Consider the following 27,424-nt stretch of genomic DNA (forward strand, 5'->3'; position numbering starts at 1 on the left):
TATGCCCACGTTGCTCGATCAGTTTCACAAGCTTAATTTTAATGCTCTTTTAGTGTGTGATTGGTTTCATATTAATTTTATCAAATTTTAATAGATAAATCACACATATGTGATGAATTTTTCCTTTTTTGTGACGTCCAAATTAATAGTCTTAAATATGGTTCATTGTGTACTATTTATTTTGTATGTAAAATGTCCACGTTCTCCAGTTTCACAACTATAATTTTATTGCTCTTTTAATGTCTAATTATTATATATCTATCACTACTATCATAATTTTTATTGCAAATAGCTTTCTTAAATTTGTTTTAAAATTTTCTACCTTTTTGTTATATTCAGAATAAGTTTTTTAATATATTTTATATTTCAAGTAACCTTATACATTTATCTTAAATATATACATTATTTTATTTTTGAGCACTTGATAGTATTTTTCTCTTTTTTTTGTCAACAGTATTTTTCTCTCTTTTTTTTTGGATATACCTTTGTTTAACAAAATTCACCTTTTTAAATTTTTAAAACGGTAAATAACATAGATCATATATAATGTGCACCAATTTTTTGCATCTTAATCAGTAATATGATATGATTTTTTTTATTTTAACAGTAACAAATATAGTCTTAAGTTTAAAATATATATATATATATATATATATATTATTTTATTATACTGTGACTCCAAATAATAATTTGCATCAAATCCTTCTACTTTTTAATTGGTGACATGAATATATAATTTAACACAAAATGAATAACTTCTTATTTTGATTACTAAACCATTTAATTCTTATGTTTTTTTAAAAGAAATTCTTATTAATCACTAATCTTATCAGATATGTGAGTCTTTCTTTCCAATTAAAATTTTAAAATTAAATCAATTTCAAATCTAATCTCAGTTTAAAGTGGAATTATTTACTTTTGAAATTAAAACCGGTTTGACCTTGGTTTATCTTGACACTGGCCATTAATTTTGGTCAATATAGATTACTTTGGTTAATTAATGAAGTTAACGTTGATTGAATTCGGTTAAGCTCTAAATCCTAGTACATGTCATATTGTAATCAAATAATCAAATGGCCCCGTCCAATATTAAAAAGTAGTGGACTTCACAAAATTAGTAAAATATATTGAAATGCTGATATGGATAACTTAGAGTGAGAGAAAACTCTGTTATTATATATATAGATTTTTTCTTGTTATACTGCCAAAGTACGAACGAAATACTCTATTCCCTACTATCATCAACAATATCCAGTAAAACCTCTATATACTAATACTGTCGGGACATTAAAAATCTACTAATTTATAGAGCGATCTTTTTAAAATTTAGTGATCTTTAAAATATATATATATATATATAAAACGAAGATTTAATTGTTAAAATCAATATCTTTTTAGAATCAATTACAATGAAAAAAAGTTATCTTGTCTTGAACAAAACACATGTAAAATTTGGCTAATATTTGGATTGATACATCTTAGCCTAGTCCATATCTTAACATAATTACTGTTTATGTACAGACTCGTATTAGAGCAGAATATGTATTACACCGCTATTTGCAACGTGCATCTTGCCTTTATAATTCATGGCGTGTGTAATTGGGTTTGAGGACGTGGCTAATATGCCGTGGCAAGGCAAAATTGTACTGGACCTTTCTAACTGTAGTAGAAGCCTTGCCCCTATTACCCGTCATTCCTCTCCCTTGCACTATGTGTATTATATCAAATTTTAATTTATATTTTATATAACACTAAAAGTAACTAAGCACAAAATATATTAGAAACCAAACACTGTTTTAAATATAATATATCCATACGCCATAATCTCATAAGTAATAAATTTATCTCATGTCAAACTAATTATATTTTTATTTAGGGCTATATTAATAAAAATACACTTCTTCAGTTATAACTATAAAATGTAATTATGCACAATTTGTTTAAAATGACCAAAATAAATATATAGATATATATATATTTTCGTTATCAAATGATATATATGTTTATAAAGTTCTTTTGAAAAAATAACTCATAAAACAAAAGAAAAATAACAACCAGACAACAAAACTCATCTCTTTAATAAATTCGATTCTCATCTACAAATCCCAATAACTAGACCTTCTTGTTCAACAAAACCAACATACATATATATATATATATATATATATATAAATCTATGTATCTCTACATATTTATTCCCAAAAATATACAAGTAACATAAGAATTCAAACACATTACCCAAAAAAGCAAAACAAGGTAACAAACAAACAACATTTAGGATCCTACTGAAAATGGCAAATGTTGTTGAATCTGCACCTTCTTACCTCTTTTGGGTAAAAAGGTCATAATAAGAACACTATTATGAACGTACAACTTTGTTCTCCTTCACACATTCCGGTGACTTTAGGTCCTTCTTACACTTCCATGATGGTCCTCCTATGACCTGAGCCGCCACACCACTATTAGAACCTTCTTCCGTCTTACTTACGCTTACATTTTTTTCGAGTAATGTGGTACCGTTTTCTTGATCTGTAGAGGCACACATACTCAAAGGTAGCTTCTTTAGCTTCACTCTTCCTCTTCTTTTCCCCAACGAGCTACCTTCTTCCCATGTTTTCTCCTTCAGCGTATTATCCCATAAGAGCAGCTTCCCGTTTACTCTGGTTCTGACTACTTCCTCGTCAATCGAACTGTCTGAATCCACAACACCAGCAACGTCGTCATTCCCATCGTACATAGTACTAGTCACGGTACTATTCGCATAGGATGTAACTAAACTCTTTTGCTTCTTGTTTCTGTGACCAGAACAATCCGTCAAGACTCTAGGAGAATTGTTTATAACACGATTCAACCTACGCGCTAAATCCTCATCCGCAAGTCCTCCTCTCGAATACAAAACCTGAACCGGGACATGTTTCTTCTTCCTTGGAGACCTCTCTTTACACCCAACAGGTAAAGAAGCAAACAAGTCCAAAGCACTCTTGGCTGCAGCCACTGCCTTTGAAGCAATCATGGCCTTCTCATTAGCAGCTGCTCTCGCCGCCTTTGCAACCTTAACCGCTAAAACCGCGTTGGCCTTGGACGTCTGAGCTAGCTCTTCGGGAGACCGAGACTGGTCATCATTGAGCTGGGAAGTCATTAGACTGGTCATCACTGTTGAAGCAGAGGAGGAGCCATTTGAATAAGTTGTAGTAGACGTAGAAGAAGAAGAAGAAGCGAAAGGAGGGCTCGGTGATTCATTGCCGCCGCCGGTTTTAGAGTTCTGTTTCTTGAATCCGGCGAGTAAACGCTTCCGTGGTGGTAAATGCGAATTAGATTCGAGCTGCTGATTCGCATCGCACGCATTTGTCGCCATTTGATGAAGCCAAATCTTTCCCGATCAGCTAATTCAATTAAATTACCAATTCAATCACAAATCAGGATCTGACTTCAAAATCATCAGCTCGATCAAATGAAATCAATCAGTATATTCACATTATAACAATTCAATACTTCAAAATCAAATCCTCAAAAACACCATAGATCAAAAATATTCATCCTTAAAAACCAAATTATCAAAACACACAAATTTTTATTGATCAAAAGATAGATTGTTCAAAATTCATGAGAGTGGCAGATGAAGAAGAAGCTGTTATTATTATATTGAGAGTACCTGAGACCTCCTTTTTTTTTTGTTCTTTTTTTTTTTGTAATTGCAAGGTGAATTCACGAAGCCTGCTTTGAAGTTTACTTTGCTATCTTCTCTGTTCATGGAAGAAACAGAGATGAGAGACAAAAAAAAAAACTCAATATGAATAAAAATTAGGGTTTTCAGAAAATGGGGGAAGAAGATAGATAGAAGATAGAGAGGAGATTTGTTTTCTTTTTGTTCTTGTTCTGTTGCAAATCTCTCTCTGATCCATTTTTTCGTTTTTATATGTAAACCCTACGAAATCAATTTTAATTATCTCTTAATTTCATTTTTTTCTAACTTACGTTTCTTTTTTTTTTTTTTTTACATTTACAATTCCGTTTTTATGAAGTAAATGTAACCTTTTTTTTTTTTTTTTGAACTAAAAGAAGTAAATGTAACCTATAGGACCTTTCTTTGAAGTAAAACCAGAATATTAACCCAAAAAAAACAAAATTCCGTTTTATAACATTCTGTTATTTTATTTGTTTTGGACAAATGTTTTTATTACATTCCGTTAAACTGTAATAATAACGGTCGTCAGCAATTGTTTATTTATTTCTTAGTTGAGCTACTTAATAATAGTACACTAGTATCTGAGAACTTTTTAATACTACTAGTTTTCCTAGTATTTGTTATTTGTTAAAGTTATAAAACATTTTATGAAAATTATAAATATTTAAATCGCGTTCTAAATAATAATTTTGTAGATGTAGCAAACGTCTTTCCATTAGTAGTTAATCAAATACTTAACTGTTTCTACATTAGGACTCGATTTTTGACTATGCGAATTTATTGTGAATGTCGATAACTTTTTTATTAATTTTTTTTTGATGCGATATTCAGGTTAGCAGTATAGGAAAGAAAACACTAAAACCATCGATAAATAGAGCTGTAAAAATAGGTTATCGACATTTATATAAATTTGTCCAATATTGACCATCTTGATTATAGACAAACAGTAATATTATGACCATATCCATTAACGATCATATCCAAATACTTATACTGTAAATTGTTTTTTTTCTTTTTTTCCCAAAAAATTCCTTTTATATCTGATATCAAAGTTACATCATCATCCATCAATGGAGAAACTATTTTGGAGAGCCAAAGTTATTACAGCAAAATTGAGAACAAACTTCTTTTAACTTACAACGTAACCACTATAATTAGTTGGAAGATAGTGAAGTAAGCCCATCACCATCACTTCTCAATAACACCTCCCATACAATGAAGATCATTGTACCTAGTCTTAAAGCATACATCATAACCAAGAGTAATGATAGATTCTTACACACCACCTCCGCATCTGCAAAATGATTTCATCCAAAGGTCTTCATGAATTTCTTCCATGACCTTTATCCTTGAACAAAAAAACCATAACCAAGGTACACCAATAGATGTAATAAGCATCCACAGTCTTAATCTAAAGAGAAGAGATTATTATTTAAGCAAACTAAAAACCTTAAACCAAAAGTAAAATCTCAGAGATAAGTGTTTGCTAATTCTCTGAGATTATTGACTTGTTTTTAAATTTCATGGAGGTTCATGATCAACCGGATAGAACCTCACTCCTGGATCCTTTCTGCATTGGCTAATGTTTCTTGCAAGCTCCATTTGTATTTGCTTCCCTTTCTTGCGCTTAGAACTCTCACCAATTTCACATTTTCCTAATGCTCTCCTTCCTTTAGCTATTTTAGAATCAGATAAGACTTTTAAAGAGGCTATGCTTTAGGAAGGACACCTTTGAAGATGGTTAACAGCTAGAAATTCTTCCAGATTAGGCCCAGGATTAGTAGGTATCAGTGGTTGTGAGATGGGAGAGTAAGAGGATAACTCAGAACTTTGATCAGAATGATTTTCTTCAGGAGCGTTGGGATGGTTGGAACCCTCTCTCTCTTCAGGAGCTGCTGGAACCTCTAAACATTCCTCATGAAAGATCGTGGGAGCAAGATACGGGTAATGATTAGAGTCATTATTGATGCGGCAACAATTGGTACATATCCTTATGAGTTTCTCATACTCAAAACCAATCATTGCCCCATCTCTTAATTCAAATCTGACTCTTCTGAAAAACCAAAGTCGGTCTGTGATTCCAATTCTTATCTTAATTCTGATAAAAGCAATTTGTGTAGATGTTTCTTCATTGAAATCCAGTTCAACAACCTCACCAAGTGTATTATTAGCAATGAACCTAACAATTGTTTCAGAAACATAAGGTAAGGGTATACCTCTGACTTGGACCCAAAAATCAATAAAGGTGAGGAAATCATCTTCAGGAAAGTCTTCCCACCTTTGCAGAGCAACAAACTGAAGATGTATTGGTCTGTTTGAAGTAGTGTCTGTGTGATACAAGAAGTGATACATGATTGCTGTTGTTTTATGTGACTGAGAAGTTTCTAGAAGGTTTGAGAAGACAATATTGAAATGACGGTTTGAGGATAAATTGAAGAGGAAAACTACTATTTCTTTGGTTGATTAAATTGGAGTTTTGCAAGGAAAAGGAAAATAGCAAAAAGGAAAAAGTATTTTTCTTATGAGAAGACTAAAGAGCTTAGAGAGCTTTCTGTTGGTGTGCGGTTTAGTTTAGCGGTTTGGTGCTTGTGTGATCAAGCTTCTTTGTTCGTCGGTGTGGCATATGTGTAAAGGTTGCTCAAAAGAGTTGAAGATCTGAAGTCTAGGCTCAGGGAGAGTTTAGCCCAAGGTTAGGTTATCTTGGTTTAAATCTAGGCTTGGTGTTAGTCTAGTTAAGGCTAGAGAATTATCTTTAAGATTTCATGTTATAGAACAGAGCGGTGATTTAAGAGGATTGTGCTTAATTTACGCGTTTGCAAATAGGTTGTATTTGCTTTCTTGTTCTAGTGGAATTGAAATGTGGACGTGGTCCCGGGGAGTAGGAAAAATTGAACCTCGTTAACAAAGTTCTTGTGTTATTTATTTTCTGCACTATATTTACGCCTCATCCACATATACACAAACCAGTTATTAAACAACCAAGGTCCCCTTCTGAGTACTGCTGATAATTCAAACTCCGAACGGAACTGAAACTGGACAAATACACACGCCCATGAACCCTAGCAGATACACCCCAAGAGTTACGCAAAGCAAGGATCACACGCATAAGCTCTTGATCGTTGGTATTAAGAGGACGCCCAATCAAACTAACCCAATTTCTAGCTAGAACTCCAGCATATGCTACATGGGGAATAAACAGTTCTGGATCGTCTCGGCCCAGAACCATATATTGCAAATTATTCGACAGTTCGTCAGCCATAAGAAAAGGTAGAAAAGGGAAGGAAAGTTACACTAAAAGAAAAACAAAGGAGGGTAATATATAGGAGTAAATAAGTAAAAGGAATATCTTAGTGTAATACTAGAAATTATTTGATAAGATTAAAAATGTCAATGAAGATAAAAAGGAGAGCAAACCAAAGAAAAAATGATTATATAGATATAATCACCGCTTAAAAACCCAAAAGTCTTCTCTTTTTGTTTTTTCCGAGAAGTTTCAAGAACACACATTCTATTCTAACTATGAACGACAATAATTAATGGGGTAACTTTTTTTTGTGTTCTTAGATTATATATATAGTGAAAATAATCTAAAATCAGTAGTTAAGATCATATGTTAAAAAAATGGGAGAACTAATTTTAATGTTCTTAGAATAAAGATATAATATTTATAAACATTTTACAAATTATAAAAACTTTTAAAATAACATTTAAATTGCAAACTTATAAACTTGTACTATAATTCAAAATACAATACCAAATTTTTATTAAACAAAAAAACATTGTAAATAAAATGTTAAAAAAACAAACAAACATACAACTCTTGTTGTTGTTGTTGTTGAGCCTTGAGGAGGAGCAGTTGAATTCATATTCGTGTTTGTACTGCTTGCTGAGATATCGGTCTCGGTTGAGGCATATTGCAGCGCGGGAAATGCGAAGGAGGACCTGAAGGAATTGGAGCTTCCGCTGTTGTGACTAAGGGTCAAGGAGGAGCAGCTGAATTCATAGTCATGTCCGTTTGTACTGCTTGCTGCTGCTGCGTTGGATGTTGGGAGCGGAAGTGAACACTTGTAAGCGTTCACCAAGAGACTGTTCATGGCTATCAAACTCCTAAAGGCTCCACTCGTACTCACTGCGTGCTTCAGCCATCTTTCTCTCGAGTTCAGCCTTCAACTCTAATGTCTGTTTACAAACAACAAGACAGTGAGCAGAGAAGACAGAAAACTGAATAAAGATTAGATTTTACCGAGAATAAACTAAACAACAACAAACTAACCGTTTCTTCAAAGTTTTTCCTTAAGGTCCCTTGCTCTTTGTTCAACTTCTCCAGTTCGTAGTCACATATGTCACTGCACGAAGGGAAATGTAACCGAGGAATCTGTCCCATAGGATTGTTGGGAAGAGATGTATCCGCTGATGCATTGACTGTTGATCCACTATATGAGATGTTAGGAGGCTGAACACCTGCTTCATGGACATCCTCAAACTAGTTAACTACATAACAATCAATAAACGCACCAAAGCCTTTACATTCTAGTAAACACCAACTATTTAGTTAAAACATTTTTAATCACTATCTCTAGCAAGATCATGACCTAAAGAAGCTGAGATTCTTCCACAACATAACATAATCCTATAGTTTTCGCTTAACCCACATTCAGTTTCAAACCAATGATTCTTACTTAGCTACGATTTTTTTGATTGATAACTAAAGATCGAAACCCTAATCCCCAAATAATCTCGTTTCCAGATACAGAAGCATCATCCTACTTAACCAAATTATCATCCAATCCAAATTTCAAACCCTAATTCCCAAATCCTCTTGTTTCACCAAATTGAAACCAAATCACCGACCTTCACCAACGGATCCATCGCCCAAACCACCTCCACCTGCAGCACACACATACACAAAGTACACTCCAATCAAAGTCTACTTCCCCAAATTTTACAACAAACTATCTCAAAAGAACCATCGTTGAATTTTTTAGTTACCTTTTTGGAATCGATGGAGATACCAAAAGAAGGCTCGTGACTACCAGCAATGGCTGCTTCTGCTGACTCCACGGTGCGGTACGAAACGGATCCAAACCCTTCTTTGTCAATTCGGATCCGGGAGATTGAACCGTAGATCTCGAATCGTGATTTCAGCTGGAGAGGTTGTTGGAGAGAAAGAGGAACAGAAGGTGAAATGAAAAATGAAAAAATTTCTTTCTTTCCAAAAAATCTCAACCAATGAGGTACTGCCACGTTCAATTAGAACTAGCTTTAAATCAGTTCTAATTGAAGAACAAAAAAAATGTTCTTAGACCACTGTTCAATTTATTTATGATTTAATTGGGCTAAGAACACACAATAGTTCTGCCGTTAATGATGGCCTGAACGACAAAACCAAAACTATAGATATAATAAAGATGTATAGATATATAAACGAAAACCCAAAAAAGACTGGTCAATGAAACAGTAAGAGATGGCTAGTTCAAATAGACCTTTCAGCCATATGGGGAATCCACGAGCAACATATGAAGACAGTCTCAGATCCACAGTAACACTTTTTGCAATCAGAAAGGCACCAGTGTTATAATTGGTTGGTTCAAAAAGAAGAAACCAGTTTGGTTTATCTTTACCATGAAGAATAAGAGGAGCAATGTAACTTATAATTGCTGGCCAATGACTAGGATTGTGCATAGCCTGGATAATTTCCAAAGTAGATGCTCCAAAAGTCATATTCTCCAAATACAAACTTACCATACTTTCCAAAGCCCATTCTCAACTCTTTATTTTAGCTTTAACACCTCTAGGGATGTTAAAAGTGGGTTAAAACCCGATGGGTACCCGAAATCCATAAATAATGTAGAGTTTTCAGACCTATTTTTCAATCAGAAAAAGTAGGTAAAAACGGGCGGGTACCCAAAACATTATAGTCTTACACGGTTTACCCTATAAGACTATGAGTACCCATCGGATTTTTTTTTCTTTCTAAAACCTTTTTATTAAAACGACACTGTTTTATTCATAATAGCCCTAGTCTAATTGCTTTCACTTGATTCCAACATCAAATCAGTTGTGTACTTGTGTTCTTCGTTGTTTCATCTTCGGATGGAGCTTCTATGGGTGATTTGCGGTGGATGCTTCTCTTAATTGATGAATTGGGTGGTTTGTTCGTGGATTTCTCGTGAGTCGTGACCCTCTCTTTGTTAACACCTCTCATGTACTACTCCTCTTTGATTTTTCATTTTTTAGGTTGGTTTTAAATTACAGCCTTTGATTTTGGGTGGAATCAAGTTTCAATTTTGATTTAGAGTTTTGAATTGTGAATTTTGATTTGTTATGTGGTTTTTTTTTCCTTCTTATTTCTCTATTTGACAGCCATAGTATAATGAGATATAGATATTAGACTTTAGTTCAAATTAAGATTGTTTATTGTGTTCAATATTGAGCGCTTTTTTGAAGAACTTGCTTTTAGTTTTTGCTTAATCTAATTAGAGATTATAAATTTTTGAAAATTGTCACCAATATAATAAAATACACAAAATATATAATATAAATCACATTTGTTTTTGGACAAAAAGCTATAGACACAAAAATACATAATGTAAAATATAATACATCAGATAAAACAAAAAAAATCGGGTATCCACAGATTTACCCACAAGACATAAAATCCGTTCGGATTTACCCACAAGACTTAAAACCTGTTGAGATTTTTAAAATTCGGATTTTCTTTGGATGGGTATTTTTGGGCTGGGATGAGTTTTTTCACCCACAACAACATCCCTAAATGCCCCAAATCATATTCCATCATAGTTTTGGAATTTGATTCTGTTCTTTTTTTAATCAAAATCATTTCATTATTTATTACAAATTATAACGGAATATGATTCACTGAAAAAATTGTAAGAAAGTGATGTTAGTGGAATTTTTAAAATCAAAGAATTCTTTCACAGAATCATATTCCATTATAATTACTAGGCAACTTGTTTATTTATGGATAGATACCAAACAAATTTGGAACTCCATGCGACTCGCTCCTTGTTTTTTTATAGATGATTTGCCGAACAAGAATGAAGAGTAAGAAAATAGCAATCATGTAAAATATTGTCATCAAATGGTGTTTTGAATTTTTATTTTCCTATTTTGTTCCTAACACATAGACCTTTTAATCTGAATACTTCGGAAGCTGCCATGGCTGTCGCATCCCTCCTTTGTTCTCACATCACTACTATATCCAGAAAATTTTCTGACACAACCTTTGCTGTTGACACCTCCTATCTTATTTTTTCTGCCTACATCTTCTTTACCATGCGGCTAGGTTTTGCTTTGTTTAAGCACTGGTTCAGTTCAAGCAAAAAATGCCATGAACACCTTGTTTACAAGTATCATTGATGCTCCTCAGGTGCCATCTCATACTATCTGTTTTTGTTTGCTCTTGCCTTTGGTACAACTTCTAACGGTTTCATTGGTGTAAGTCAAAACTTCTTTGGCTTAAGCTCTTTTCCAGAAGACTCACGCTGTGACTACGGATTTTTGTTTTCCAATGGACCTTCGCCTTCACAGTCTCTGGTATAACAAATGGATCTATGGCAGAGCGCACAAAGTATGCTGGTTACCTTCTATACTCCCCTTTTCTTATTGGTCTTGTCTATCCAACAATCTCCCATTGGTTCTAGTCAAATGATGAATGGGCTAGTCCAATACGGTCTGATAAGAAACCATTGTTGCTATAACATCGTAGAACCTTGGGCCGCAATCCTTTGTGGTTTTGTGGCGTCTTGAACTCTGATCGGACTCGAGGTGCTGGCTAAAAAACATAGATACGTACGATGATCCACTGCTGGCTGCACAGCTACATGGCGGCTGCGATGGCACCTGAGGCAGCAATAGCATCATTGCATCAATGATACTTGTTAACAAGGTGTTCATGGCGTTTTTTGCTGGTACAGAACCAGTTCTTAGCATAGCCTAGCTGCATGGTAAAGACGATGTGGGCGAGAAAATAAGATAGGAGGTGTCAACACTCAACATCAAAGGTTGTGAAAGAAAATTTTCTGGAGATAGTAGAGATGTGAGAACAGAGGAGGGATGCGGCAGCCATGGCAGGTGCCGAAGTATTCAGGTTAGAGGTCTATGTGTCAGTGGTAAAAGACAGGGCGTTGGCTAGATCAGATCACCAATCGAGCAGGCGGTGGTCATAGCACACAATAGATAAGAAATATTAATGTGTTTGTGAAATGAGTCTAAATTAGGTATATATATATAGTGATACTTGACGGAATCGGAATACTTATAAAGTGGCTTTTGCCCAACATATGCTGAGCACGCTTTATAACAAAAAAAAAAATATACAAAATACTCTTGAGATAAAATAATTCGTGAATATCAACACAAAATTATAATTATTTCTATTTTTGTTTTTCTTAAAATGATCCACGCAATCGTACGTCGTCAGTTAAACACGTCAGTAAGGTTCTGTTTTAGCGGTTTACGAGCCATGAGTACTACTAGTCCTATCCGAGAAGATGCTTTATCTTTTACTAGTATTAGCATGTGCTTTGCATGGGACAAAACAACATCAATAATATGTTTTGTTTATGTATAATCCATGCACCTATTACACCCTACCAATATCACAAAATACTGTTTATTTAGTTTTATTTTATCGAAATATATTGGTTGAATGTATTCAAAACTGTTTTGTACTCTAAAAGAAACAATCCCTAATTTAACCAAAATTGTGATATATTAGTGTCAAAATTGAGGAAACTTTCATTGCATTTTATAAATAGCCAAAGATTTTCCATAAATACAGAGAAAGAAAGAAAAAGAATAGATGAGATGAGAAAGAATAGATGAGAATGAATGAAGCCACTTTTTGAACAAAGGAAAGAGAAAGAATGAAGCCACTTTATTCTCCAACTTTAAAACAATAACAATCGTAGAAAAATGTTTTGTATCAAAACTCTTAAAAAATTTGAGCATATTAGATGGTTTCACATTTGATTTTTTCGCACGCTAGGCCGTGGAAGAAATGCCACCCATTTCTCAGATTGCTTTTTATTCTTCTTCTTTTGAATTGGAAGCCCCAAAACATTTGTTGTTGCGTTGCTTCACTATATAATATTCTCGCAAACTCTTGTGGTCAATTTGTCGAGCAGCTGGTTGTAAGAAAATAGTTATTGTATGTGGTCTTTTAGTTAATAGGTTATTTAATTAGCTTTGTTATATTTTGTTTTAATAATTTGGGAATCAAAAATGACAAGTGTTAAGCTATATGACATGTTTATGCTTATAAAAGGACAAGTATAAAGTTGCATGTTGTGTTTGAAGCAATGCTAGACACTTGTCCTCATCTTTATCACCAATATCTTCATCTCTATTATGATAGATGGTTGAGATTAAATTAGAAGACAAAATCCTTATGAGGAGTAAGGTCCTCTTCTCCCTTATAAATAGATGGTTTACTTCATCACAAATCATCACAAGAACAAAACAACACCTAAAGAAAGAGTTTATAGGAAAGGGGAGAGAAACCTTATTTTCCACCTAAAGATCATCTACTAGTTCCTTTCAAATCTTCAAGCCATTAAAGAAGAAAGCTTCAAGAAACTATTCATAAGAGCATCATTTCTATAATCATTGGAGGTATTACTTTAATCCTTTTTATGATTATATTATATGATTAATATAGATGTTTAAGATCTTGGGGTTCATGTTAAAGTATGTTTAACATGTGATATCAAAGCTTATGGTTATGAACATCTAACTAATCCATTAAAAATAATAGATTTACGGTTTAAGAAACTGGAAATTAAAGCTTTAAGTTATGATGTTTGTACACTTGAATTTTTGTTTATTTAAGCTTCAAGTTACAATATTTGTTCAAATTAAAAAAAAAAAAAAAATAATAATAATAATAATAATAATAATAAGTGATAAAAGATTGGTTTCTCTTAATGTGCATAATAAGAAATTGATATCACCGTAATGGTTTTATCTTATAATGATTTACACATAGAAAACCAAAATATTTAAATTTCGATATGTTTATGTATTAATTAGCTACCCACAGATAGGCTATTGACATAAAACATGATCAATAATTTATTAAAATGTTTGTATGTGAGTTAATTAAGTATATTCACAAATAACTTAATTAATCTGATACATCATTCGAGAAAAGTCTTTGAAAGCTACGACCTTAGGATATATTATAATGACGACCTATAGAAGCAGTATAATTTGAAGTCATACGCATTCAATAATTTTGTTAATGTGTTGTTTAAATTTTGAACCTCACTTAAAGCATCATTTCCTGCTAGTTTGCCATCTATGATCTCTATTGTTCCGATCTTCATTGGAACCAACTTCTCAGAATGGAAAGAGAAAGTTAAGTTCACATTAGGAGTACTAGATATGGATTTGGCACTTCGTGAAGAAGAGTCAGATCCCTTAACTATAATTAGTATTGAGGAAGAAAATGATCTCCATAAAGCTTGAGAGAAAGTGAACAGATTAAGCATGATGTTTTTTAAAAATGACAATAGCTAGCAATATTAATACTTCCCTTCCAGATGCAGATAAAGCTAAAACTTATCTAGCAGCTATACAAGAACGATTTAAGACTGTAGACAAATCCCTTACAGGGAAACTTTTTGCAGATCTTACAACCATTAAGTATGATGGGACAAGGTCTATGCATGAACATTGCATTGAAATGACCAACCTTGCGGCTAAACTAAAGAATTTAGGAATGAGTGTGGACGATTCATTTCTTGTCCAATTTATCCTAAATTCACTACCTCCTCAGTATGGACCATTTCAGATCAAATATAATGCAATTCATGAAAGGTGGACATCTAATGAATTGGCTAATTAACTAGTCCAAGAGGAGGCTAGACTTGGTCGTGAAGGCATTAAAGTTTCCCATTATGTTCAAGGAGATGGACCTAAAGTTGGGAAAAGGCATAAAAAGATCCATCAAAGAGCACTACCTACAATTGAATGAATCCGATCAAGTTAATCCGAAGAAAAAAGCAAAGAAAGATTACAGGTGCAACTTTTGTGAAAAGGTTGGACATTTTTAGAAAGATTGCGCTAAAAGAAGAGAATGGTTCGAAAAGAAAGGTAATCATATGGGTTTTGTAAGCTTTTTCGAATCTAATCTTACTCATGTTTCTTCCAAAACTTCGTGGATTGATGGCGGTGCTAATGTACATGTAATGAATTTCGTATAGGGATTCCTTACGATCTAGACCATAAATTCAAGTGAAAACTACTTACTAATGGGAAATCGAGACAAGGCACCAGCGAAGCTATTGGCACCTATCTTCTCATTTTAGATGGTGGATTTTGTCTAGATTTATATCAAACTCTTTATGTTCAATCTATTTTCCGTAATTTAGTTTCTGTAAGCAATTGGTGACAGCTTGTCCTGTGGGAAGGTTGTTAAAGGGTGGGGACCAGGGTTCGAGGAACGCCTGGCGCACCAATAACCTACTGGTGGATTTGGATGAATAGTTCCATTTCCACGGTGAGGGGTTAGGATCGATGCCCTGCAGGGCCAGCTTCGGGCCTATGGGGGCAAGCTAGCGGTGGGCTAGTGGGGTCAACGGGATGGTTTGTCACAACCAACAAGTTCGTGTAATTCCTTACACGAATCATCTTCTTCAACCTTGTTTCTCCTGATCTTAGAAACACTTATGAAGACCTTTACTTGATTCTCCTTGTTTCTCACAACAGCTCCACCTAGAACCAGAACTTCTGATTCACCCATAGGTAACACCTGAATTTCTTGTGAAACTTTGGTCTTGAAACCTTTAGAATAATAAAGCTTGAGAAATCAACCTCTCAGAACACGATTACAACAATCACACAACCTCTTCCATGGTTTCTGAGAAACGCCATAGACCTCTTATTATGATTGTATATCATATGTATCCGTCTGCAACCTGATTCACTTGGCCGACCTTTGATTCCTCTCATGTGCACCGAGCTTGAACAAAAATTCCTTGAATCCCATGCAGAACACATGAATCATACATGCTTCAATCCTGAAACAATCCCTGATTCATCATGTAAACAATCTCAACTCAATGCATTACTCCTGAGATTGAGTTTACATCCCATCTGTTTAACCAACTGACTCTTGAACCCAGCTTGTACGATCTGACAGTACAAACTCTTGTTCAACCTCATGTTAAAACGGATGTCCAACCAGCAGCTTCTGAAACTCTGCTAGTTTTCCAGTAACAGCCTTTAGTGCTTCAATCTAGAATCCTTGAAGCCACATCTGCTGTAACATAACCCTGCAATAGTTCTTCACAATTGCAGATCTTACCAAGAAGAAACTTGGTACCAATATCATACCTTTTCTCACCATCCATCAATACCACCTTGACATGTCTTCACCATTGATGAACCCTCACTTAACCTCCATGTAAGTGACCTTCCTGAGAAATTTAATGATGTTGCTAGACCCACTAGTCTTGTCTATTATAACATGCATCTTTAACCAACAGAGATCTACTTGAATCTTCCCCTTATACTCACGTGCTTCCTTATTAAGTGTCAACAAAACACTTAAACTTCCTGCAAGTGAAAACCTTCAAAAGATTCATCCACCAAATCATCTCTGTAGATGCAAACAGGCGAACCAAAACTTTACAGATTCTGATTCCCTTCTCAATGCAAAACCTAACCCCAGTCACCTTGCGCCAGCCTTGTAGATTCTTACACTTACTTGCAAATTCTTGCACAATCCTGCAACGTCTACAAAAGTCTTTTAGAGATTTTAAGTCACCTTGTAGAGCAAACTCCACCTTGACAAAGAAAATCTCACTGACTGCAACTTCGACTCTGGGTACTCTTCTCCATTCCCATTCACTGTAAACCTACCCAGATTGTAATCTTTTCAAATCTCTGACAACCTGATCCATTCATGAGACTTAACCATTCACCCAACACCTCTCAAATCTGATCACTTCAACACAAATTGTATGGTCATTTTCATACTTATCTGGATTTTGGACATAACCTGTTGACCTAACAACCCTCTTACACACATATTCACTTTAAGGCGTCCCTTAATAAATATATGACTCATGTAGTTGTACCTTCAACCAAATCCTGAACACCACCACACAAACGTTCAACAACCAGACCAAACAAGATACCATCTTGACTTTCCAATAGTTGAAGACGTCTACATCCTTGTGTTCTCCCAATGTCTAGATTCCTTAAACTAAGCAGCTTTGAGTATTCAGAAGCTTCAAAACAGAACATCACATGTATCTTGTGACCGTAGCAGAAATTGAGCTCCTGTTTTGATAAGTTTGAGCCTTTTGGATGATCCTTTGATTCACCTTTCACAGCCATGAACCAGAATCAAACACTGCATATAACTCCACCTTAAACCAACCCCATAATTGATTTAACCTTCGATCAAGAACACCTTCAAGATCATGAGTCTTCTGCAAAAATCACTAGATCTTTCTTGTATGCTTACAGCGTCAGACCTGATCTATGAAATCCTGAGCCTGAGCTCTGATACCACTTGTTGAGAATCGCAGACCCCAATTCACCTTTGTAGTGAACCGCATTCCGCGACTCTGCCCCTACTCCTCGTCTACTTCACAGATCAATCTGCATAACATAAACATAACACAGAGATTTAATGAGTTCCCCTCATGCAGAGAGTACATCTTGTGTGGGAACCTTCTCCCACAAACATCCACTATCAATCAACCAAGGTTTACACACAGTGTTTTCATATACAAGCTTAGAGAACTACTAACTACAAAGAAACCTAAAGAAGAAAACACATAATAGATCTAGTTTTTTTTTTTCCCATTTCTTTGTCTCTAGTTCAGCTCTCCCCTCCATGTATAACCCTGAAACACCTCCAGAACCCCAAAGAAGCAGCTCAACCTTCGTTTCTCATCAGAGTGTCCTGAAGATACCTTAAACCTAGACAAGGTTATGTCCGGCTCTCAGCCCTTCTACCCCAGCCGAGCTTATGCTCCTTTATCACGGTTCTGCGCACAGCTTCAAGCTCCATGTATGATGCTCTGCGCATGCTCTCTGCACTGCGTCCTGCATCTCTGCATTTGCCCTGCAGGGCGCTATGCCCTACAGCCGCCACCAAGGTACCACCAGCTTCTTCTAATGCCTGCGTGCATTCGGCTTCTTACAGTTTATCTGTTTCTTCAACCCTAGCTTCTCTTATATAGTGAAACTCTAGAGCTTATGTCGGTTGACTCCTGCAAGCCACACAACATAGATCTTGTATGGGCTACACATCAATATAGGTCCAGTTCATGATTCAGACCAAATAAGCCCATATAAAGCAAACATTTACAACACCTACGTACATAAGTGTATGTATACTTCTGTAACCTTGCAACCTTAATATATGAAGAGCTTACCTTGACATATCGCTGTATTATATATATTAAGAATGTTGGGTGAATTGTTGGTAATCGAAGTGGCTCTCACCAAGGGTCGGAACCCTTACTTAATCTCTAGCTAGAGTATTGCTTAAGCATATTGGTTTAGTACCAGTCCTTCTCAACTTTTGTTGCAGAAATCGTGAAGTTGCATTTTTATATAAGGGTTACTCTTTTTCTCTAGATAGAGTAAGCCTAACACACGATTCAAAGACCATGTCATGGTCTTTTATTTTCTTGTTCTTTTAATTTCAAGTTTTACAAATTCTGTAAGTATGGTGATGCTCTGTCCCTAGTTTTGTAGTAGCAGAAATTTAAATTAAGAATAATTTTTTTTTTAATGATTTTTTTTTTTTTTTTTTAAAGAGGTAATTAGGATTACCTCAATTCGGCTACCACCAAGAAGCATGATTTTCTCTGTGATAGACTTCCCCTACAAGAAATAAATTACCCAACTAAGGATCTTCACTTCCGGGAGCGTTCGGTAAAGCCAGAGTCGAAACATTCATATCTTCGACCCCCGTCGTCATCCCATGGAGGTGGAGAAAAGGTCTGGCTTTTTTTGCCTACTCCATTCGGGGGTACCAATATGGTTACTCGAACCCTAGTGAAATTCCAATATCATTGCTGAGTCACCACCACTTTGATGGTCGAGCATTGGTGGCCTAATGTCTATTTGATAACTACTTAATGTTATAAACACACGAATGTTTAAATATGTTGCAATCTCTATTAAAATTTAGAAACTCTTTTTAGTATTAGTAAAATCTATACTATTAAAAGGGAAACACTATTTCAAGGCAAAAATGAAACATGAGAATATATGACATAAAATAACCCTAAATAAATTAAAAAGCATACAATAGGAGAGGGATATTAAAGTAAATTTTATGGTAAAAATGAGAGGATTCTATTGTGAGCCGGATTGATTCTGTTTGGATCATGTATTAAGTGTAGGGAGCTGTTTTTCATAGTCCCATATCCAAACAGAATCGAAACAAGCATCTGTAATAATTGTACAACTTCTAAAATATGGATGTTGTGAAACAATCAAGTTATAATTGATTTTTTCTTACGATTTTTTTTGAATAGTAATAGTTTTTTATGTTAGTACTTATATATACATTAATTATAATAGTGTACTTTTGCTGCATGATTTTTTGTTTTTTTGTTTTTTAAAAACAATCTATGATTATATTGTTACACGTAGCCTATTGGTATTAAATCATATTAGTGTGATTGATTTCTTCTTTATATTTTCTCAAATCATAATGAATTTTACAGTGAACTACTCGGTTGTTATTTATCTATGTGGCAAGAATTACATAGAATTGGAAGAGGCGAAACAAATATATATTTTCAGAGCTAACATGGATTTGCATGTCTCGATGATGTTCACAGTGTTGAAGATGACTTCCCCCCTCCCCGATCAAGCTTTCTTCTTTGTATCTTAATGGGCATCATTAATACCTCAAATTACATTGTGTTCGGTTCTATTTTATGGGTGATTTTGCAGTTATTCGACTAAATCTTCATATATCCAATTAGAGTTTTTGTAATTTTTTATACTTTCAAATTTAATTTAGCATACTCAGCAATTCTATTGTTATTTATTTTAGTCAAATTATTTGATTAAAGATCATAAAATTTGGATTACTAAATTGACTTTCAGAACTTCAATGTTATAGGATTTCTGACCCTTTTATACTTATTTTCTTCTTTGAGTTTAATTTTAGTTTTTCTTTTTGGTTGGTGTATATAAAAATATTAACGATATTTTCATAAAACCCGTATAAATATGTTGGACTAATTTTCATACAAATTTTTAATATAAGGATAAAAGAGATAGAAGAGAATAGAACATCGCATGTGTTTAATATTTTTTAAAATAATTGGGATGATTGCAATCTTTCAACCTCAATCATTTGTATATATGATAACTTAATTAAGATATACATACGTTTGTTTCAAACGTATGTTACTACTTACCTATAACATATACATGCATAAATGTGCGGGTCTAAGAACATGTATAACTAAAATAAAACAACAGTATTTTTAATATGTTCTTTTTCTTCAGCTTAGCTTGCGGAAGCATGTACCAAATCCAGTTAACTGAATGCGATTGTGTGCTAAATTTTGTTTCATTTTGTTTCGAATCAAACAATTACATGATTGTGTGCTAAATTTTGGGAACATGATTCTGAGGAAATGATAAGAGAATAATGGGAAGGAAACGGGATGAAAAGAGACGAACAAGATGAGAATATATTTTTTCAAAAAATAAAGTCCAGGGTCATGTTAGAATTAAAATGAATTAATGCTTCCAATATATTATGTAACATATTTTTCAGTTTACATAACATAAAAATGTTCAATATAAAAAAATAAAAAACATTAAACCATGTTCTATAATAGTTAAAAATAAAAATAAAAACAAAGAAATGTAATCCAATATAAATTGACCATATATCAAAGAATAAGAATAAATAGGTCAACTAATTTTCTAATATTTTAATCATATGATATGATATATAAATATATTATGAATTATATTTGTGTTTGTCTCAAACGAGACTTCAAGAATTTATGTTTTCGTTCCGTCCCGTTTCTATTTTAGGAATATAAAATTTTTCCCATATCGGAAATGTATCATATTGCAACAGGCCATTACAAATGGGTATAAGATAAAATGGAACACAAAAGAACAAAACATGAATTACGCTCGCTCCTAAATTTTTTTATTTGTTTCTAACAAGTTTTAATCAGATTTTAATCAGGTAAGGAACACATAATCTGGAAAATAAAATTATTAGCTAAACTATTCCTGATAAAATACAGGACAAGAATTATGGGTAATACAAATTTAAGCAGGATATATACGGATCAGACATAATTTTTAGTCATGTGGATTACGTGGAACAGATTTTCCATTGGTCATAATGCTTTTATCCATTGCAAAGTAGGTATAGCGGACCGGTTTGACCTTTTTGACAACTACATATTGGTCATCCGGTTCATGAATATTTTATTTGTTAAACTAAAATATACAATTTTAAATGAAAAATTATTATTAAAATTATAGTTTTGAGATGGAAAAATACGACATATGCGGGATATGACGGAGTTTCTGCCCTATAGACATACTATCTTTCTCTTACTATTTTTTTAAAAAATAATTGTCTTTACTGATAACAAAAACAAATTTGATGATTCTTTTTATCTAAATCAAATTAAAAAACAAATCAAATATTAATTTAGTACGAGTTTGGATTATGAATGTTAATAAAATTCTTAATAAACGTTTACATACATAACCCACATGTACATACTAAATTATAAATATGTTAGTAAACTTAGTTTTTTAAATCAATCCCGCACGTGCGGGTCCGAATCTAGTAGTAATTTATGTAGCAATCAGAAAATCTTAGCTTCCTGGTACTGCAGGAAAACATTTACAGTTATCATGGAAACTCACTTCTTCAAGAAAAAAAAAAACACTCCATAAAAAAAAAACCCCCTATTTACAAAAAGAACACACCAAAATTAAACCATTCATATTCACCAAACCAAACCAATCAGATATGTTTAACTCTTATCTTATAAGTTCTTAGCTTCTTTGCCTTTTTAGATCCTTAACAAGTTCGTCAACAAGATCAGCCATGATCATGCCTTCAACTTCTCTCCCCAATACATTAACTTCTTCACCAATCAAACCACTCCATGGAAACCTATCCATGTCCCAACCAATGATCCCATCCAATGAACAAAAAGGTTTCTCTGGCTGAGAATATAAATACTCGGACATGATCCTCCATGTTGATTCCAACAGGTATTTACCTCGTATAGTCGTCGATTCAGACAAAGACGAACTCATAAGTTTTCTCTTGAACCCTGACTTTGTCAATGGTCCGAGCACCACCGTGAGCACTTCATTCAGAAGATCAAACAATATGTTATGATTTTCTTCACTTAGAGTACTCTCTTCGGCATCGTCGTCTTCTTGATTAATCTGATTGCTTCTTTTCTTAAGATTCTCTTTAGTTTCTTCGAGAACAGACCTTTTAATAAGCTTTGCTAATGGATCCCATCTAGACAATGATATATCTGATGTACCTTCATATAAACCAGAAGCCACAAGAAGATCTCTCACAAATGCTTTGTCTGGATTTCCTAAATCAACTATGGTCTCAATGTCTTGAATCGGTTCTTCATCCACTGGCGTTCGCACTTGTACATCGGATTCAAGCTCATTTATCTGTCTTCTTAGTTCTGAATCAGAAGAAACAGAGAATGAGAAACATTTCAAGATAGTGTGTGAAACATTTCAAGAAAATGGTGAAAAACTTTGTTTATAGTTTTCTTACCAGTTAGATTGGAACTGATGTCTCTGAAGACTTGAGGCATACCGTTCTCATCCGATACAGTCACGTCAGGTGTTGAAACTTGGCTGAGATAATCCACATTTCTCCAGAACTCGTCTGGTGTACTGCTGCAGACTGATGCAGGGCTTGGAGGCACTTCTGTTGAGTTCTCCTGAGAAAGACACAACTTGTCTTAATTTAGATTATAAGGACCAAGAAATTGAACATATATATATACAGAAGAGAGAGTTAAGAAGTTCTTACATTTCGATCATAAAAGTTGTTAAACTTGGATCCTGTCACGAAATCTTTGATCGATTCATCCTCAAAACTGTTTGATTCGATCATTGAACGTATCTTTTTACCAAAGATTCTTCCTCTAAGAGTTGATCTAAAGCTTGAAACTTTTTTCCTGAGATTGAATCTTTCTTTCCTCCTGATCGGATCCACAACAACTGGTTTTGTTTCTGATTCTGTTTCTTCTCGCTCTGTTATTGTAGCCTCATGCTTTCTCATGATCTGTGCGCCTGTCAAAACATGCCGGTCCTCTAACAGAAGCTTACCAAACGACATCCCTGAGACTGGAGCAGATAGTGATCTTTTGAGATTTCTTGGTGATGAAGAATCTTTCTTAGGAACATCTCTGTTAGTTCTAGAGTCTTCTTGATTGATTTCATCAAGTTGCTTCGCTGCATCCGACACGGTAGGTCGCAAACGGCTACTACATTTGATCATAGAATCATCGGAAGGACTCATCTCTTTTCTCAAAACATTATTCAATCTCTCTGCCAAGAGTTTTCTAGTATCTCTACTTATAAACTCAGTAGGAGAGTCTGGTGCATTGCACTGAACCTCACTATTGCCGTATGGTCTCATCGGTTCAGACCTCGGAGAAGGTCTTTCGCTGAAAGGAGTCTCGATTCCGCTTCCTCTCACCGATGAACTTCTCTTGAGAGCTGCTTTTCCTTGAAGCTCACCTTTTAACCTCTCTTTAACTTCCTCAAGAAACTCTTCGATGCTGCTTCCTCTGCTTCCTTCCATTGTCGTCCCTGAAGAAGTAGTCAACGAATCTTCGTAATCATACGCTCTATGAAGACCAGGTCTCAGAACCACAATCCTAGTTGGAGCAGTTCTATCTGACTTCAAGTTAAAATCCCGACCAAAGCTTCTAGTTCTAGTGAAAAGCCTCTCTTTATCATCCCGAGCCCCCACGCAACCCGAATCAACGATTCTTGAACAATCTTGAAACCTTTTATCAGCTTGCCAAGCTTCAAGCTCTCTTCTGAATCTTTGAAGCTCCTCTTCTTGAGGATGTTCACGACGCATTGGTGTCTCCATCACATCTAACGCAGTCACCGTCGAGGAAGACAACCTCCCTTTTCTACTTTTTCTTCCTCCTCCTTTCTCATTATCAAACCGATGATCCGCTTTACTCTGACGAGGAGGATAGATCCAAGGGGATGACTTAGCAGTAGAATCCAAAGGAAGTGCATCCATTCCCATCAGCTTAGCTACAAGACTAGGAGTGTTGTTGTGTTTATCGTTGGAACGTTTTTTAGAAAGCTCATCGATGATCTTCTTCTTCATTGATTCCTCAATCGGGTAACAACTTCTCTCGTACCATTCCTCTTCCTCTAATTTATCACTCTTCTTTTGTTACCAAAAGAAAAAAGTCAAAAACATTAAATCATATTACCAAAAAAAAAATTATGTTTTTCAATTTCAGATATTAAAAAAAATAACAAAAGTTGAGTTCGTTATTTAATTTACCGGTTTAACTTTCTCGTTATGGTATGACTGAAAGTTATCGACTTGTAGCTCGAAACTATTCCTCGGAGCTTCCAGATCTGCAGAAGAGAACAAAAACAAAAACAAAAAAACGATTGATTCAATAATGATCAAAGATTTGTATTTTTTTTTCAATTAAGTGAATTTAACCTTCGTCGCGGCTTTTGTGATGAGAGAAAACTTTCCGGGAGAAACTGTTGTTGTGGAAATCGAAGAGATGCAATAATCCTCCCATTTTCTCCGGCGATTTTGGATCTTTCAAACAGAGATCTGATGAATCATGAGACGAAATCCCGACAAGAGAGAGTGAAGCTCGGGAAACTAAACGTCTTTAAAGAGAGAAACTTTATTAAAGACAGACAGAACAGAAACAGAAACAGAGTATAAGAGAGACAGAGTCTGAAACAAGGAACAGAACAGAATCAGGTTTATTATTACGCAACGTATCGATCGAGAGAGAGAGAGAGATGGGGAAAATATTAAAAGAAAAATATCAGAAAAAAAAACTGAATTGTGTTTTCTCGTGAATCAATGAAGCATCGAAAAAAGGAGATTGTGAAAGGATGATAGAAGAAGAAGAAGAAATATGGGGAGGGGAACAGAGGAGAGAGGAGAGTCGTTTTCAGACAGAGAGAGAGAGAAGACTAATGGTAAGTAGACGAAGAAGAAGAAGGAGGAAACTGACGAAACAGCGAGACGAAACACATCTCATCCAAAGTACGGAACTCTGGTCGCTTTCTCACTTTTGTTCAAGAGAGAGAGAGAAAAATATAAAAACGGAATTTTTGGAGAGAAGAAACGTGGAGATTGGAAGATAAAAACAGAGTATTCTCTCTTCTCCGGTACGTACGTGGTTCCTCTGAGCCGCTCCAAAAATTTCACTTATTATTATGATGTTCCAGATTCATTATTGTTGATTTTCATTATTATTAGTTGAGTTTTTTTTTCCTTCCTGTTAACCGTTATCATTATTCTCATTTTTTATTTTATTTTAAAGAAACAACTTATCATTCATTATTGTCATTATTGTAAGAAATAAATCATCAGAAATTATTGAAATTAATTTTTCTGTTTTTTCTTTTTCTTTGTTTTGGTTGTATAAAGACGTTTTGAAGATTGATTAGTTTGGCAGAACCTTTTCGTGATGTATATATATATCATGAATAAAAAGTGTACATGGATGGAATGGAAGGTTGTTTTGAAAATATATCTAATTTGAGTAAACTTATAATATCGAAAATTCGTGAGAGAGAAGTTGAAAGATTCCTTTATACTACTATTTTTTATTGAGGGGAAAAAAATAGTAATAAAGTGAGAAATATGAAATGAAATAAATGAAGAATGAATAAGACTTCTTTCATTCTCTTTTGTAAGTTGGAACGTGAACAGAAGGGTAGTTGGATTGTGAAATCAGTCTCTTCGGGTACTAACTTTTAATTAATAATTTAACAAACTAAGTGCGATAAAGAGATTAAGGAAAAAAAAAAAAAAAAAAAAAGTTGACCCAATTAAAAAGAGATTATGGAAAATGATGCTTCTATTAAACTTGAACAACATAAAGAAACCATGTAACGAACAGAACAGCTCATGGAAGAGACATTTGGACCGTCATTTTTTTGTAATTATTGTTAATATTTAAGCAAACTTTGTATCAACCATAGTTTTCTATTGGTCTACCACTAGTTACTAATATCAAATGCTTGAGAGGTTGAGACTAAAAATTTAAAGTGATTTAAAAATTTAAAGTTATATAGTTATTGATTGGGTTACAAACGCTTGCGAGTTGCAAATGGTTGGAGAGAAGAACCATCTAACATTATTAATTGCATCCTAGACTGGGGCTGCGATAGAATTAAACATCGAGAAAAGGACATGTTGTGGTGCTTAGTTACATGTCATGCATATGTAACGGGTGATTTGTTTCTTCCAAATAATATGAACAGGCAAAAAAGATCTAACATGTTTTGTAACACAAAAATTTCTAAAACTTTTTAAGTCCAAAATCTATACACATTAGGGACCATTACACTTAACAATTATTTCTCCATATAGAAATTCGAATCCCAAAATATTTTTCGTTTTAAATATGCATGGTTTTATTAGTTGTGAGAAGAGAACATCCTAAAATCTCAGTAAGAATATCTTTTACGAACGAAATTACCCAAATAGTTCACTGAGTAAAAAATAATTACATAAAAACAGGCACCTATATAATCTATAGACGTTGCTGCATACATGCAAAACACTAATGACCCATTACTAGATTTAGTTATGTATATTTCCAAATTAATATATATGCATGTATTGTTCGTCAAAGCAGAGACCCGCCCCTAATTGCAAAAAAAAATCTAGTTTAAAAAAATCATTGTAATAATCTAGTGGGTCTTACGATTAGTTAATATTAAACCATCTACGTACATGGTCAATAACCCTCAAATTAGTGTCATAGAACATGTTATAACATTAAAAATAATTTTGATATCACTCAACTACATAAAAATGTACATAAATTTTCTCTTTTTTTTTTTTGTCTAGAATTCATGAATGCATATGACGTAAGTAAAAATCAGTAGGCTACAATCATAAACCAGAAATCAAAACACAAATATCATTTGTTTTTAGTGTTTTTTTTTCTCTTAAAGAAAACTTAAAGAGCACCAACTCAAGTTCCGCACAAAAAAATCTAATTCACAATGTTAACACCTAACACAAACATTATTATATCTCATGAAAGCCTAAATACTAAATAACTAGGTACTAACCCGCGGAGAACCGCGGGTTGAACATTATTTTAATAAAAAATTATAATAATTTATTTTATTATTATGTTATTTATAATAGTTTGTGATTAAAAATTTGGTTTGTTTATAATATAATTTCTATATTTTAATTGAAAACCAGTCAATAAAACATTTGTATGTAATGAATAAAATTGTTTAAATCTTTGTCAACTAAACACAATCTTTATTAACGTGTAAAAAAAAACAACTAAACATTGCTAATAAAAGTTTTAAAAAGTCTCTTTGAAAACAACATTCGTTGTTTTTTTATGTGTCTTCATTTTTTTGTCTGTAATAATTTTAACTTGTGGTAGAATTTTTTTTGATAAAATTTGTAGCTGTATATTTTATTCGATTTGGTTTTTAAAA

At 33.9% G+C, this 27,424-nt stretch overlaps 2 protein-coding genes, 3 long non-coding RNA genes and 1 pseudogene across 7 annotated transcripts; 2 read left to right on the plus strand and 4 right to left on the minus strand.

Annotated features, from left to right (window-relative positions):
- Window positions 1-2,165: 2,165 nt before the first annotated feature.
- LOC104747575 (uncharacterized) lies at window positions 2,166-3,927 on the minus strand. Its single transcript, XM_010469226.2, has 2 exons — window positions 3,653-3,927; window positions 2,166-3,383 (listed from the first exon to the last, which is right to left on the minus strand). Exon 2 carries the CDS (start codon window positions 3,353-3,355, stop codon window positions 2,360-2,362), a length of 996 nt encoding a protein of 331 aa, XP_010467528.1. The 5' UTR covers window positions 3,356-3,383; window positions 3,653-3,927; the 3' UTR covers window positions 2,166-2,359.
- Window positions 3,928-5,401: 1,474 nt separating this feature from the next.
- Window positions 5,402-6,944, minus strand: LOC104748810 (uncharacterized; annotated as a pseudogene).
- An 871-nt stretch (window positions 6,945-7,815) lies between these two features.
- LOC147927252 (uncharacterized) lies at window positions 7,816-7,989 on the minus strand. Its single transcript, XR_015581969.1, has 2 exons — window positions 7,959-7,989; window positions 7,816-7,864 (listed from the first exon to the last, which is right to left on the minus strand). It is a non-coding gene; the product is annotated as an uncharacterized LOC147927252 (long non-coding RNA).
- Window positions 7,990-10,181: 2,192 nt separating this feature from the next.
- LOC147927253 (uncharacterized) lies at window positions 10,182-11,987 on the plus strand. The gene is made up of 2 exons (XR_015581748.1): window positions 10,182-11,276; window positions 11,415-11,987. It is a non-coding gene; the product is annotated as an uncharacterized LOC147927253 (long non-coding RNA).
- Window positions 11,988-13,154: 1,167 nt separating this feature from the next.
- LOC104747576 (uncharacterized) lies at window positions 13,155-18,921 on the plus strand. 2 transcript variants are annotated; one of them, XR_015581901.1, is made up of 3 exons: window positions 13,155-13,321; window positions 14,338-14,803; window positions 14,914-18,921. It is a non-coding gene; the product is annotated as an uncharacterized LOC104747576 (long non-coding RNA). The 2 variants fall into 2 exon arrangements; XR_002035583.2 differs by having other exon boundaries at window positions 14,487-14,803; window positions 14,914-15,412.
- A 2,436-nt stretch (window positions 18,922-21,357) lies between these two features.
- On the minus strand, window positions 21,358-25,239 carry LOC104747577 (uncharacterized). 2 transcript variants are annotated; one of them, XM_010469227.2, is made up of 5 exons: window positions 24,426-25,239; window positions 24,258-24,334; window positions 22,752-24,137; window positions 22,491-22,659; window positions 21,358-22,395 (listed from the first exon to the last, which is right to left on the minus strand). In XM_010469227.2, the coding sequence occupies exons 1-5, from the start codon at window positions 24,508-24,510 to the stop codon at window positions 21,734-21,736; spliced, it is 2,379 nt and encodes a 792-aa protein (XP_010467529.2). In that variant the 5' UTR covers window positions 24,511-25,239; the 3' UTR covers window positions 21,358-21,733. The 2 variants fall into 2 exon arrangements, with proteins under 2 accessions (XP_010467529.2, XP_010467530.2); XM_010469228.3 differs by having other exon boundaries at window positions 21,376-22,395; window positions 22,752-24,134; window positions 24,426-25,177.
- Window positions 25,240-27,424: the final 2,185 nt, after the last annotated feature.

This window comes from Camelina sativa, chromosome 15, assembly GCF_030686135.1.
Source record: "Camelina sativa cultivar CO46 ecotype springtype chromosome 15, ASM3068613v1".
NCBI lineage: Eukaryota > Viridiplantae > Streptophyta > Magnoliopsida > Brassicales > Brassicaceae > Camelina > Camelina sativa.

Excerpts from the sequence above, each read along its gene's own strand:
- LOC104747575 (XM_010469226.2), bottom strand. The coding sequence starts at position 3,355 with ATGGCGACAAATGCGTGCGATGCGAATCAGCAGCTCGAATCTAATTCG.
- LOC104747577 (XM_010469227.2), bottom strand. The coding sequence starts at position 24,510 with ATGGGAGGATTATTGCATCTCTTCGATTTCCACAACAACAGTTTCTCC. Across the intron at positions 22,660-22,751 it reads ACAACTTTTATGATCGAAAT|GAGAACTCAACAGAAGTGCC; the intron begins GTAAGAACTTCT and ends TGTCTTTCTCAG. Across the intron at positions 22,396-22,490 it reads CATCAGTTCCAATCTAACTG|AACTAAGAAGACAGATAAAT; the intron begins GTAAGAAAACTA and ends CTTCTGATTCAG.